Genomic DNA, 13,139 nt, shown 5'->3' on the forward strand with positions numbered 1-13,139 from the left:
TAATTCATGTCTCATACCTTCAAAGTTACCCTTCTTTAAGTTCAGAACCTTTGTTTCTGAATTAACTATGTCACTCTCCATCTTAATGAAGAATTCCACCATATTATGGTCACTCTTACTCAAGGGGCCTCGCACGACAAGATTGCTAACTAACCCTTCCTCATTGCTCAATACCCAATCTAGAATGGCCTGCTCTCTAGTTGGTTCCTCAACATGTTGGTTCAGAAAACCATCCTGCATACATTCTAAGAAATCCTCTTCCTCAGCACCCTTACCAATTTGGTTCACCCAATCTATATGTAGATTGAAGTCACCCATTATAGCTACTGTTCCTTTATTGCACACATTTCTAATTTCCTGTTTAATGCCATCCCCAATCTCACTACTACTGTTAGGTGGCCTGTACGCAACTCCCACCAGCGTTTTCTGCCCCTTGGTGTTATGCAGCTCTACCCATATCGATTCCACATCCTCCAGGCTAATGTCCTTCCTTTCTATTGCAGTAATCTCCTCTCTAACCAGCAATGCTACCCCACCTCCTTTTCTTTCCTGTCTATCCCTCATGAATATTGAATATCCCTGGATGTTGAGCTCCCATCCTTGGTCACCCTGGGGCCATGTCTCTGTGATCCCAACTATATCATATTCATTAATAACTATCTGCACATTCAATTCATCCGCCTTGTTACGAATGCTCCTTGCATTGACACACAAAGCCTTCAGGCTTGTTTTTACAACACTCTTAGCCCTTATACAATTATGTTGAAAAGTGGCTCTTTTTGCTTTTTGCCCTGGATTTGCCTGCCTGCCACTTTTACTTTTCACCTTACTACTTTTTGCTTCTACCCTCATTTTACACCCCTCTGTCTCTCTGCACTTGTTCCCATCCCCTGCCACATTAGTTAAAGCCTCCTGAACAGCAGTAGCAAACGCTCCCCCAGGACATTGGTTCCAATCCAGCCCAGGTGCAGACCATCCTGTTTATACCGGTCCCACCTCCCCCAGAACTGGTTCCAATGCCCCAGAAATTTGAATCCCTCCCCCTTCCACCATTTTTCAAGCCACGTATTCATCTGAAATATCCTCCTATTTCTACTCTGACTAGCATGTGGCACTGGTAGTAATCCAGAGATTATTACCTTTGTGGTCCTACTTTTTAGTTTATCTCCTAACTCCCAAAATTCACCTTGTAGGACCTCATCCCGTTTTTTACCTATATCGTTGGTACCTTATGTGCACCACAACCACTGGCTGTTCACCCTCCCATTCCAGAATGTCCTGCAGCTGCTCAGAGCCATCCTTAACCCTTGCACCAGGGAGGTAACATACCATCCTGGAGTCTTGTTTGCAGCCGCAGAAACGCCTATCTATTCCCCTTACAATCGAATCCCCTATCACTATAGCTCTCCCACTCCTTTTCCTTCCCTTCTGTGCCGCAGAGCCACCCATGGTGCAATGAACTCGGCTGCTGCTGCCTTCCCCTGATAAGACATCTCCCCCAACTTTGTAGGAAGTAATGTCGCGTAGACGCCGCCAGAGTTGCCATGCATCTGATGTCGCCTCCAACCTCATTCGAAATTGTTTCTTCGCCCTTGAAATAGCCCTTCGCAAATCATACCTGGTTTTCTGGTACAGGCCTGGGTTACCAGACTTGAATGCCACAGATCTAGCCTTTGTCATCCATTGTTCACTTCTAAAGATGTGCTAGCATAAGCAAGGAGATCAAAACTTCTGCCAGGTGTTTCCATGTACTGAAGCTACCTACGTAGTTAACCAATAGTGGCCTGTATAACAAACCACACAATGATGATGCAAAAATAATTGGCAATTAATTATGTACATGTGATTCCTCCACCCCAGTCCACATTTTGGGGAGATCAGAGGGAAGATTGTGTTGCTAGAAAGCAGCCCATGTCCTGATTTTTCTGTAATGCAAAGCTGTGCTCTGTGCATGCTTCAAGGAAGACAAGTTGGAAAGAATATTTACTTTTCCACATATTTTATGGAAGAGAATTTCATATTCTACATAATTTTTTTGGATAGTGATATGTGAATTCTGTAAAGGCAAATTTCCATATCTGGTCAATTATTATGCAGAAGTCACCTGTATTGTTTCATTTAATTTCTTATTGAAACAAGCCATTTAATGGTGTTTCACTTGTCTGTAGTTATGCAGCAATGTGTATTCAGTCATACTTTGATGAGCAAACATTCTGCTTATGTATAATGGGTGATTGAAAATTGTATCATATAATTTGTAATTGCATGTCAAAATATATAATGTTAAGACATTGTTCCAACAATTGTATTAGCTATGTTTAGAATGATGAATGTGGATTTGCTTGCTGGATATATAACATGTAAATAAGTTTGAGTTTTGTAACTCCATTTGCAGCGATGTCAGGCTAAAGGGTTTGTCTGCGAGTTATGCAAAGAGGGAGACGTACTTTTTCCATTTGACAGCCACACATCTGTGTGCCAGGATTGTTCAGCTGTTTTCCACAGGTTGGTACAGAGGTCTAATTTGCTTCATTGTTTAGCTGTTCTAGATGTTTGTACTCATTTCACAAATTTTAATTATAGATTTTAGAATTTGCTTCAGTTATGGACAATAGACAATAGGTGCAGAAGTAGACCATTCGGCCCTTTGAGCCTGCACCGCCATTTTGAGATCATGGCTGATCAACTACTGTCAATACCCGGTTCCTGCCTTGTCCCCATATCCCTGGATTCCCCTATCCATAAGATACCTATCTAGCTCCTTCTTGAAAGCATCCAGAGAATTGGCCTCCACTACCTTCTGAGGCAGTGCATTCCAGACCCCCACAACTCTCTGGGAGAAGAAGTTTTTCCTTAACTCTGTCCTAAATGACCTACCCCTTATTCTCAAACCATGCCCTCTGGTACTGAACTCTCCCAGCATCTGGAACATATTTCCTGCCTCTATCTTGTCCAATCCCTTAATAATCTTATATGTTTCAATCAGATCCCCTCTCAATCTCCTTAATTCCAGTGTGTACAAGCCCAGTCTCTCTAACCTCTCTGCGTAAGACAGTCCAGACATCCCAGGAATTAACCTCGTGGAGCAGCGTCTAAAGCCAAGCATAATGGAACATATTTAATAGATTGGGGATTATCTTTGATCAGGATAAATTAATTAACAAAGTTTTATTATACCAGGTTTATCTTGCATGTTAGTATATATTCTTAAAAACACTCAAGTTCATATTAAACAACTGTTGACTAAATGCAACCAAAATTAGGACCGTTGCTCTTTTAAATGTACAAGTATACAGGGTTTAAAAAAATAAGTAGAGCGATGAATTTTACAAGTAAGAATTTCCACATAGAGGGCATAAATGTTGCTTGTATGCTGAAAATGTTGCCAGAACAGCCTAAGGAACAGAAGTATTAAGTATTAGCATGGAGTTTATTGTTGACTACCTCCACAAATGTCAGCTTCAGCTGAGCATTAATAAATTGGTATTATTACTCTTCCATCTGTTCAATCATCAGGCTATATATACACTAAATATTAGAATGGAAATGTAGCTTTCCAGTGACCATAACTCCACATATCCAAGCGTTATACTATATTAAGCCCTTATTATAAACTTCACATTCAGTACATTGGTACAGCCGTAATATGAAATGGGCTCGACTTCAAAATGTTCAAAGCAACTTGGCATTGTATTTGCCCTAGGAGGATAGCTATACTCCTGAATGGACACTTGGCAGGATGGGTGGGGAGTGTTCTCACAGTACTCAACAGAGGTTCCTTATGAACTTGGTGCACCCTCAGAAATTAAAAATGACGGTGTTGACATTGATATTTGCAACGAGGACAAGAAATAATGAGGAAAAAATATTTCAGTTAATAACTGAAGTTTTAAACTAGAGTTGCAGGGAGGTCGAAACCAGGGTGACAGAGCAGATAGTGGAGTGATTGTGGCAAAGGATGTTGTTAAGTCTACGTACAAAGTCAAAAATTGAAAGTTTGAGCATAGTGCAATTAATGTTCTGAGCTGCATATATTTCAATGCGAGGAGAATTGTTGGAAAGGCAGATGAGCTCAGAGCATGGATCAGCATGTGGAATTATAACATTATAGCCATTGATGAGACTTGGTTGCAGGAGGGGCAGGACTGGCACTTCAATGTTCTGCGCTTCTGTTGTTTTAGATGTGATAGTGGGAGAGATTAAAGGGGGAAGGATGGCATTATTTGTCATTAGACATTAATGTCATGGTAATACTCAGTCAGGACAGAGCTCAATTAGTGAGGCTTTATGGGTAGAACTGAGGAATAAGAAGGAATAGGCCACATTTTTGGGAATATATTATAGACCTTCCAAAAGTCTGCAGGATTTAGAGGAGCAAATTTGTAGAGAGTTCTCAAAATGCAAGACATATACGGTAGTCAGCTCAATAATTGGCCTTAAACTCAAATGTGCTTTCATCTAGGTTAATTCTTGATCTGAGGAACTTTGTAAAGTACATTTGGGGGAATTTGAGTCATATCTAAGCATTCCACTATTTACTACGTTAGTCTGCTTTTTAAAAAGTGCACCTTTGGGTTCATTGGCTGTTGCCTATTCTTTAGAAATCCATTCTATTTATACTCCGATCAGTGTTTCCACCAATCTAAATGATAAAATCTAGCAATTTCTCTTTTGACTTCCTGAAAGAAAGTGACAGAGGTTATAGTTGAGGCTTTGATGATAATTTACCAGAATTCTCTGAACTCTGGATTGGAAGAAGGCGAATGTTACGCCACTGTACAGAAAAGGTTGTAGGCAAAAGGCTTGTTAGTTTAACAACTGTAGTTGGGAAAATGCTTTGCTTGAAGCAGTTAAAGAAGAAATAGGGAGGCATCTGGAAAGAAATGAATCTACCAGGTAGATGTAGCATGGATTCAGCAAAGGCTGGTCCTGTTTGACAAACTTACTGAAGTTCTTTGAGGATATAACAAGCACAGGGGTTAGAAGGGAAAAGATAGATGTTATTTGCTTGGATTTCCAGAAAGTGTTTGATAAGGTACCACATAAAACTTCTCCATAAGATAAGGATGCATAGAATTCGGGGTGATGTATTGGCATGGATAGAGGATTGGTTAACCAATAGAAAGCAGAGAGTTGGGATACATGGGTGTTCCTCTGGTTGACAATCAGTGGTGAGTGGTGTGCCGCAGAGGTCGGTGCTGGGCCTGCAACTGTTCATGATGTACATTAATGATCTGGAAGAATGGACCGAGTGTAGTGTATCTAAGATTACTGACTAAATTGAGTGGAAAAGCATATTGTGCAGAGGATATGGAGAATCTGCATAGAGATGTAGATAGGTTAAGTGAGTGGGCAAGGGTCTGGTAGATGGAGTACAATGTTGGTAAATGAGAGATCATCCACTTTGGAAGGAAAAGTGGAAGAGCAGATTATTATTTAAATAGTAAAAGATTGCAGCATGCTTCTGTGCAGAAGGACTTGGGAGTGCTTGTGCATGAATCGCAAAAGGTTGGTTTACAGGTTCAGAAGGCTATCAAGAAGGCACATGGAATGTTGGCCTTCATTGCAAGAGGGATTGAATTTAAGAGCGGGGAGGTTATGCTGCAACTGTGTGGGATACTGGTCCTATTCCTTATGTTTTTATGCTCTTCTGTTCGAGTTCCTCTTAATTTGACTTGTATTGCTCAAGACAAGAGCATAAACACATTTTGGTGTCAGTCTCAGAGTTTACTGAATTTTCATGACCAGTGGTGATATTCATTTCTTATTTAATGCTTTCTTGGCAGTCTTGGTGTTTTTAGTTTTTAAAAAGTGCACCTTTGGGTTCATTGGCTGTTGCCTATTCTTTAGAAATCCATTCTATTTATACTCCGATCAGTGTTTCCACCAATCTAAATGATAAATGTGTGCAGTTCTGGTCTCCTTACTTGAGGAAGGATGTACTGGCTTTGAAGGTGGTGCAGAGGAGGCTCACCAGGTTGATTCCAGAGATGAGGGGGTTAGACTATGTGGAGAGATTGTCACCTGAGACTGTACTCACTGGAATTCAGAAGAATGTGAGGAGATCTTATAGAAACATATAAAATATAACTACACTAAAAAAAAAATAAAACTAAACACTAGGGTTTAAAGGTTACAAGAACATTTATTATTGTAACTCCCTTGTCAAAAGTTCAATTTGACTTGTATTGCTCAAGACAAGAGCATAAACACATTTTGGTGTCAGTCTCAGAGTTTACTGAATTTTCATGACCAGTGGTGATATTCATTTCTTATTTAATGCTTTCTTGGCAGTCTTGGTTTTTTTTTTAAACAGCAATTTCTTCCTTAGTAACTACCATGATTGTACTAACAGCTACAATCTGTCTCACATCACAAATAACAAAGCAATCATGAAGTGATTATGAAAGGGATAAATAAGGTAGAGGCAGGGAGGTTGTTTCCACTAGTAGGTGAGATTAGAACTAGAGGATGTAGCCTCAAGATTCGGGGGAGCAAATTTGGGATGGAGATGAGGAACTGCTTTTCCCAGAGAGTGGTAAATCTGTGGAATTCTGTGCCCAATGAAGCAGTGGAGGCTACCTCAGTAAATATATTTAAGATGAGGATGGATAGATTTTTGCATTGTAGTGGAATTAAGGGTTATGGCAAAAGGCAGGTAGGCGGAGATGAGTCCATGGCCAGATCAGCCATCATTCTTATTGAATGGCGGAGCAGGCTCGATGGGTCAGATGGCCTACTCCTGGTCCTATTCCTTATGTTTTTATGCTCTTCTGTTCGAGTTCCTCTTAAGTATCCACTTCATGATTATTTTTCAAGATAATTAGTTTGGTTACACTAATATTGGCAAATACTGGAACATGAGATCCAATTTTTAGCTTCCTTAAGTAAGATGTTGGAAAACTGTCCTCCTCCTAATGGAACATTGACTCAAAATAATTATCATTCCTGATGTTTACTTATTTTAACTTAGAAAATCAGAGTCCAGATTCCCATACTTAATCATGCAAATTAAGAACCTGTATTTAACCTGCAGCTTATTCCTTTGTTTGATTTGCTATAATATGTATTTAATTAACTATCATGTTAATGTTTCATTTGCAGAGATTGTTATTATGACAACTCTACTACATGCCCAAGATGTCCACGACTGTCGATGAGAAGACAGTCTCAAACAGGACAAACTCATCCAGACTGAAACCAGATCAAGCTGAAGAATTCTCATTTGAAGTTTTATGTGTGCTGATTATTTAATTCCTGGTGGTGAACCAAGCTGAATTATGTGGAAATATAATGTAGATATGAACAGTGGAGTTTAATTCTAGTAGTGACCAATTAGTATGAATTGTGACTCATCTTAAGTAACCATAAGAAGTTGAAAAATACCCTTGAATTTTTAAGATGAGGTACAAATTGTTGAGTTACAAGGATAGCTTTTGGTTCTCTGAGGAGCTGTTACAAAAATCTTGATGAATAACTTCCAAAAAGTGACCTCATAGCTCATTTGATGATTTGTAAAATCCAACCACTTATGTACATTTTATATACATTTCTCTCAGAGCACTTTCTTCTAAAACTGTTTAATTTTGTAGTGACATTAGGGCCATCAATTTGTGAATTATAGGAAAATAATTCTCACTATTAGAAGCTTAAGTGAAACTCAATAATGTAGCTTCTGGAAATATTTTTGAAGACAAGATGTTAATCTGCAGCCTTTTTCCATTTTCTGCTCATGAGCATCAGTGCAGTGATTGACAAAGAAGGAAATACTATTCTGGAATATCTGGAACTCTGCTAAGTTTATCTTCAAGGTTGATGAATTATACATTTAAATTGGCGAACTGACCTGGGATTATAACTATTTCAGATTGTTGATAGAAAAGCAAGAAACTCTACTGTTTTTTTAAAGTTGTAGTACTGATTAAGAGCACATAAATATATAAATTTAAGGCAGCAGTGTGCACAACCCTGTTTCAGAATAGAGGATTAAAATGCCTTGTCGTAAGTGCAGTTTAGTTTAAATTAATTAATCTCTGAACATTGCAATTATACTGAAGACTGCTTTTCTTTATTCATTTGTATGTTTGATGAACAGAAAAGCCGCTGTTGTACAACAAATCTTCAAACTAAGCTACCAAGGGATTTTCAGATGGTAATTTACTGAGTTCTTTTCATAAATTGATTTCCCCAATTATGCACACAGTCATTTCACCAACTAAAACCATAGTTTGTCAGTCAGTACTGGTAAATAAGATATTGTTTGTCCATGAAGACCAACTCTTAAGGCATTTCTGAGGAAAATTATTTAATTTGTATTTGAAGAATCTATTTCTTACTGAGAATTCCAGCTCTCCATAATGTGTTGGTGATTCTTTGAATATTGTATATCTTTGTCCCAGGCATTGTTTGAGTGAATATGATATGATATTTATTTAGTTTGCTACACTATGAAATGAAGTTGGGTTTTAATTTAATTTTCATTAGAAATGATTGAAAATTACCTTTGTTAAACCAAATATAATATTATTCGGCCTATTGCACATTTTCTGGAAAGGTTTAAAATTCCTAATGGAATGTGCAAAGTTGGTATAAAGCCACCATATTGATCACTGCTGAGCATTCAGAATTTGTTTTGAAAATGTTGTTTTCTTCATTCAGCTAATTAGAATATGAAGCAACACCAGCCAGGTCCAAGACAATTACCCTGGTCATTTACTCTTGTAGGCTAGTTTTAACCAGCACATTCTATTCTCCAACAGTAGAGTGTATATTTCATTGGTATATTTATTTTCTCAGGCAACTTAACGATCTATGACTGGTCTGATATTGACTAAGACAATCCGATCTAACTTGGAGTTTAAAATATTCTTATTTTAATAATTGTAGAGTTGACACCTCAACTTTTTTGAAGATTTAAATAGTACTCTGTAATAATGAAGTTGGCTTGTTTTAGATGACGTCCACAAAGAATTATTCTGATGTAATCATTGGTACGATATTCAAAACAGGAATAGATAAATAGAATAAGCATTGAGAAAGAGATGGCAAAGAAGTGATCTTGTTTCAATGCATAAAAGAACTTGTGATCTATGACTTGTTTCCTGATCTATTGTTCTGTTTAAATGGTTATCAGAGCGGAGGGAAATTAGTTAACACATTATTGAACCTGGGTTGCAAAATGATATGCTGCTTTTCCTCTTTCCACCCTACATTCACCAATCCACCCCCCCATCTTCAATGAACCATGAGGTAACATATGACAGTATTCCTAAATTTATTTCACCACCACTACAATTTTTAAATGCTGCTAATGGTTGCCTTTCTCAAAAGCTGCATTTTGAGGACACTAAGATTTAAGTTATGTACTTTTTGAAAAACTTTATCTCTCATTAATATTTAGATCTCCTTCTGAAGAAAGAGTATCAGCTGTCTTGTGCACATTTTGTAAAATGTTTTCCTTTTTTATAACTTGATAACAAAGGCCAATCTGATAACTGGCCTTTGGTAACTTCATGCAGTAATATGTTACTCTTCCCTTTGGATGGTTACAGATTGGGGGGGGGGGGGGAATAAATCCTGATGGCAAGGAATTATCTGGAAAGATTCTGCTGAAATTTTAGTTGTCATTCAAAACAATACCATTGAAGTCAAAATACATGTAAACACAATCAGATTGATCAGCTTTTGAAGAAAAAAATAAAGGTAACATTTAAAGCTGATTACAAATGGAAATTTCTAGAAAATTTTCTCATGTGCAGAGGAAACAAAGATTGGATTCGCATATTGCCAATGACTTCATCAAGCTATAATAAAAGACCATAAAGATGAAATTATAGATTAAATCTTTTCTCTGTTTGCACTTTACGCTGTCTGGTTTTTGTTTACTGTTTCCAGCTCTGTAGCTGTTATTTGGAGAATGCAGATACTTTTTATACATAGTGTTTGTTAGGAAAATTTAAAATATGAATGTGCTAAACTCATCCCACTATTTAGGAAATGGTGGTTCTCTGGATATGTTTGTACATTGTCTGTGTAAACTACCAGAAATTACATAATCTGATATTTAATGCATGTGCATAATCAAAGAATGTATCGACTCTTGACATTATACATGGTGCTTTAATTATACTAATGACTGTATGTTCAGTTAATAAATTTACTATATTTCAAAGCTTTGTCAAAATAGTACGTCTTAAAGTACATCTTAAATTGTTTTGCTAAAGTAGATCATGGATGACAGAATTGATGTCTTTGTGGCCAAGTATAAAGCTATGTGGAGGGACAGATAGTGTTGAACAAGCGAGGAGTTTGCAGAACGACTTGGACAAATTAGGAGAATGGACAGAGAAGTGGGAGATAGAATATAGTGTTGGGAAGAGTATGGCCATCTACTTTGGTAGAAGGAATATATGTGTAAATGGGGAGCAAATTCAAAAATCGGAGGTGCAAAGGGACGAGTCCTTGTGCAGAATTCCCTGAAGGTTAACTTGCAGGTTGAGTCGTGGTAAAGAAGGCAAATGCAATGATAGCATTCATTTCAAGAGGACTAGAGTGTAAACCACCTCTGGACTCTCTATAATTCCAGCACAATCTTTCTTCAATGGGGAGCCCAAAACTCATAATACTCCTAAAAGTGGACCAGCCAAATCCTTATAAAAGCATCAGCATCACATCCTGTCATTAGAGAGAGTTGAGAGGAGGTTTACGAGATCCAGTGATTGAAAGGGGTTAGCGTGTGAAGAGCATTTGATGACTAGGCGTCTACTTGCTTGAGTTTAGAAGAATGAGGGGGATCTCATTGAAACTTACACTCCATCTAGGCCTTTCAATATTTGGTATGTGAAGGGGATGTTTCCTATAGTGGGAGAGTCTAGGACCGAACAGCATTGCCTCAATAAAAGAACAGCCCTTTAGAATGGAGATGAGAAGGAATTTGTTTAGCTTGATATTGAATCTGTGGAGTTCATTACCACTAGTGTTGGGGGGGGGGGGTGTACCAAGTATATTTGAAGCAGAAGGTGCCAAAAGTTATCGGGAAAAGGCTTCAGAATTGGTGGGAGGAAAAATTAATCGATCGTGATCGAATGACAGTAGACTCGATCATCTGAATAGCCTAATTCTACTCGTGTCTTAAAAGTGAATCGGGAGGGAATGCTACTTTAGCCTAACATGTCTATGCTGATCAAGACAAACCCTATGTCCTGCATTTGAGCCCTATTCCTCTCCACATCAATATAGTTACTCACATGCTTGTTAAATGCTGTTTGTGGATGGGATGCCAGAAATCTCTAATGAGGGATGGAAGAGACTGCAGAACTTGTAGAGGGGAAAGCCATGGAAGGATTTGAAAACTAGAGTGCTTTAAAAATTGATTCTTTGGCACTGGACTGGTAATCTCGGCTGATTTTGGATTTGGTTAATTGACAATCTGAGGGAATATATTGCATGTAATTGTTAGATTTGTTTATCTTTAAAGAATAACATCACAAATGTGGCCCTAAATTATCCTTTTCATTAAGTTGGCAGTTTATTAGCAATATGGGAATTGGAATATGATTGTTGTACCATGAAAATCTTGTCTTGCGTAATTTTTATACAGTACAAATAACGCAGTCTATTGAGGTAAAACGATAATGCAGAATAAAGAGCAACAGCTGCTGAGAAAGTGCAGGATCATCGTGAGGTGGTCAAGAGTCCATATTATCGTAGGTCTGTTCAAGAGTGACAACAGCGGAATAGAAGTTTAAAGTTGTAGACAACACACAAAATGCTGCAGGAACTTAGCAGGCCAGGTATCATCTGTGGAAAAAGTACAGTCGACGTTTCAGGGCCGAGACCCTTCGCATGACTGGAGAAAAAAATCGTTGCAGTTACTTTTGGTTATAAGTTGGGGAGGGGTGGATAAGGCAAAAGGAATTTTCTTGGATCTAAGGACTGTCTAAGAGAATGTAATGTTTACAAAATAATCTAATTATATATAGACTACTAGGAATCTTTAAGAAGGGGAAACGGACGTGCTTATTTTGCTAATATGTCACTATCGTGACACCAAAAACAAAAAGCTGGCTGTACCTGCCTGTCTGTATTTGTGGGCATTGAGCTTTCTTTATTTTTGTTTTAATAATTACTGGAGCTGGTCGCGGAACAAACTGCACCCGGACGGTTTTCCACCCGGAACGAATTAACTGAAGGGCTGTGAAGTTCATTTAAGGGCGCTCGTCTTTTCTCGTCTTTCGAACTATTTAAAGTTTAATTTCTGTAGGAGGAAGGACTGGGGATATTTTGTTTCCTGTAGAAGTGAATGTTATTTAAATTCTGCTGTGCATTTTGAAGGAAGGTCGAGTGTTGCAAAGAGTGAGGAACGGGTTGCATAAGGAGAGTTGCGGCCTGACGTTCCGCTGGCACCATGGCGCTCGCGTTGAGGCTATTGGCAGGGTGGCCGGGTGTCCTTACCCGGGCCCGCGCATCGTGGTCTCGAGTCTGGCCGGGACAGCGGGTCTGCTGGCGGGTAAGAAGGTGCTCAGGATGTTTAACCTGCAAATCGTTTTCGCGAGCTCGGACAGACTGTTGACCTGTTACACAACATCTCAAACTCCCAGTCTTTAAACCACCTATTTTGATAAAGCGTCTTCATTCAGCTGTTATAATTTTACCACGATCTCCACGGTGGCTTTATCTATTAACACCCTGTTACTAGGTAACAAAACGATTGGTCAAGAAAGATTTTAAAGAAGTGGCCGTCCACGGGATGGGAGGGTTGGTGCATGACGCAAGAACATTTTCAGAAAGGTAAAGCCACTTTGGCTGGAATGTTTGAAATTGGAGATAATCAGTGGGTCAAAATCAGAGGAGTGCCATCTTCATGCAAAGTTATATGTACTGGAAGATAATGTCAAGAACGTGGAATTGGGTTTGAGGACAAAATATAATGGCTTTGGTCTCATCAGTATTTAATTGGAACCAATTTCTAGTCAAGTATTGACCTTTGAACAGTATAATGAATCAAGCTTTGTGGGTTTTAAAGCTAGTGATGGTGAAGTAGAAACACACACAAAATGTTGGAGGAACTCAACAGGTGCCGTATGGCTTGTTGAGCTCCTCCAACATTTTGTATATGTTGCTTGAATATCCAGCATCTG

The 13,139-nt window shown here is 38.6% G+C and overlaps 2 protein-coding genes across 4 annotated transcripts in view; both read left to right on the forward strand.

The window, feature by feature from the left end:
- Window positions 1–10,171, forward strand: part of def8 (differentially expressed in FDCP 8 homolog) — a 54,006-nt gene extending 43,835 nt beyond the window's left edge. For both annotated transcript variants that reach the window (XM_073070224.1, XM_073070225.1), the window contains 2 exons: window positions 2,396–2,505; window positions 7,105–10,171. In XM_073070224.1, the coding sequence (XP_072926325.1) occupies window positions 2,396–2,505; window positions 7,105–7,198 (204 nt within the window). In that variant the 3' untranslated portion in view covers window positions 7,199–10,171. The remainder of the gene's footprint in view (window positions 1–2,395; window positions 2,506–7,104) is intronic.
- Window positions 10,172–11,692: 1,521 nt separating this feature from the next.
- LOC140740740 (mitochondrial inner membrane m-AAA protease component AFG3L2-like) overlaps window positions 11,693–13,139 on the forward strand; it is a 40,526-nt gene continuing 39,079 nt past the window's right edge. Inside the window, exons 1-2 of one of the 2 annotated variants that reach the window (XM_073070227.1) lie at window positions 11,693–11,792; window positions 12,334–12,508. In XM_073070227.1, the coding sequence (XP_072926328.1) occupies window positions 12,407–12,508 (102 nt within the window). In that variant the 5' untranslated portion in view covers window positions 11,693–11,792; window positions 12,334–12,406. The remainder of the gene's footprint in view (window positions 11,793–12,333; window positions 12,509–13,139) is intronic. The other variant, XM_073070228.1, reaches the window with a different exon arrangement.

This window comes from Hemitrygon akajei, chromosome 17, assembly GCF_048418815.1.
Source record: "Hemitrygon akajei chromosome 17, sHemAka1.3, whole genome shotgun sequence".
Lineage (NCBI taxonomy): Eukaryota > Metazoa > Chordata > Chondrichthyes > Myliobatiformes > Dasyatidae > Hemitrygon > Hemitrygon akajei.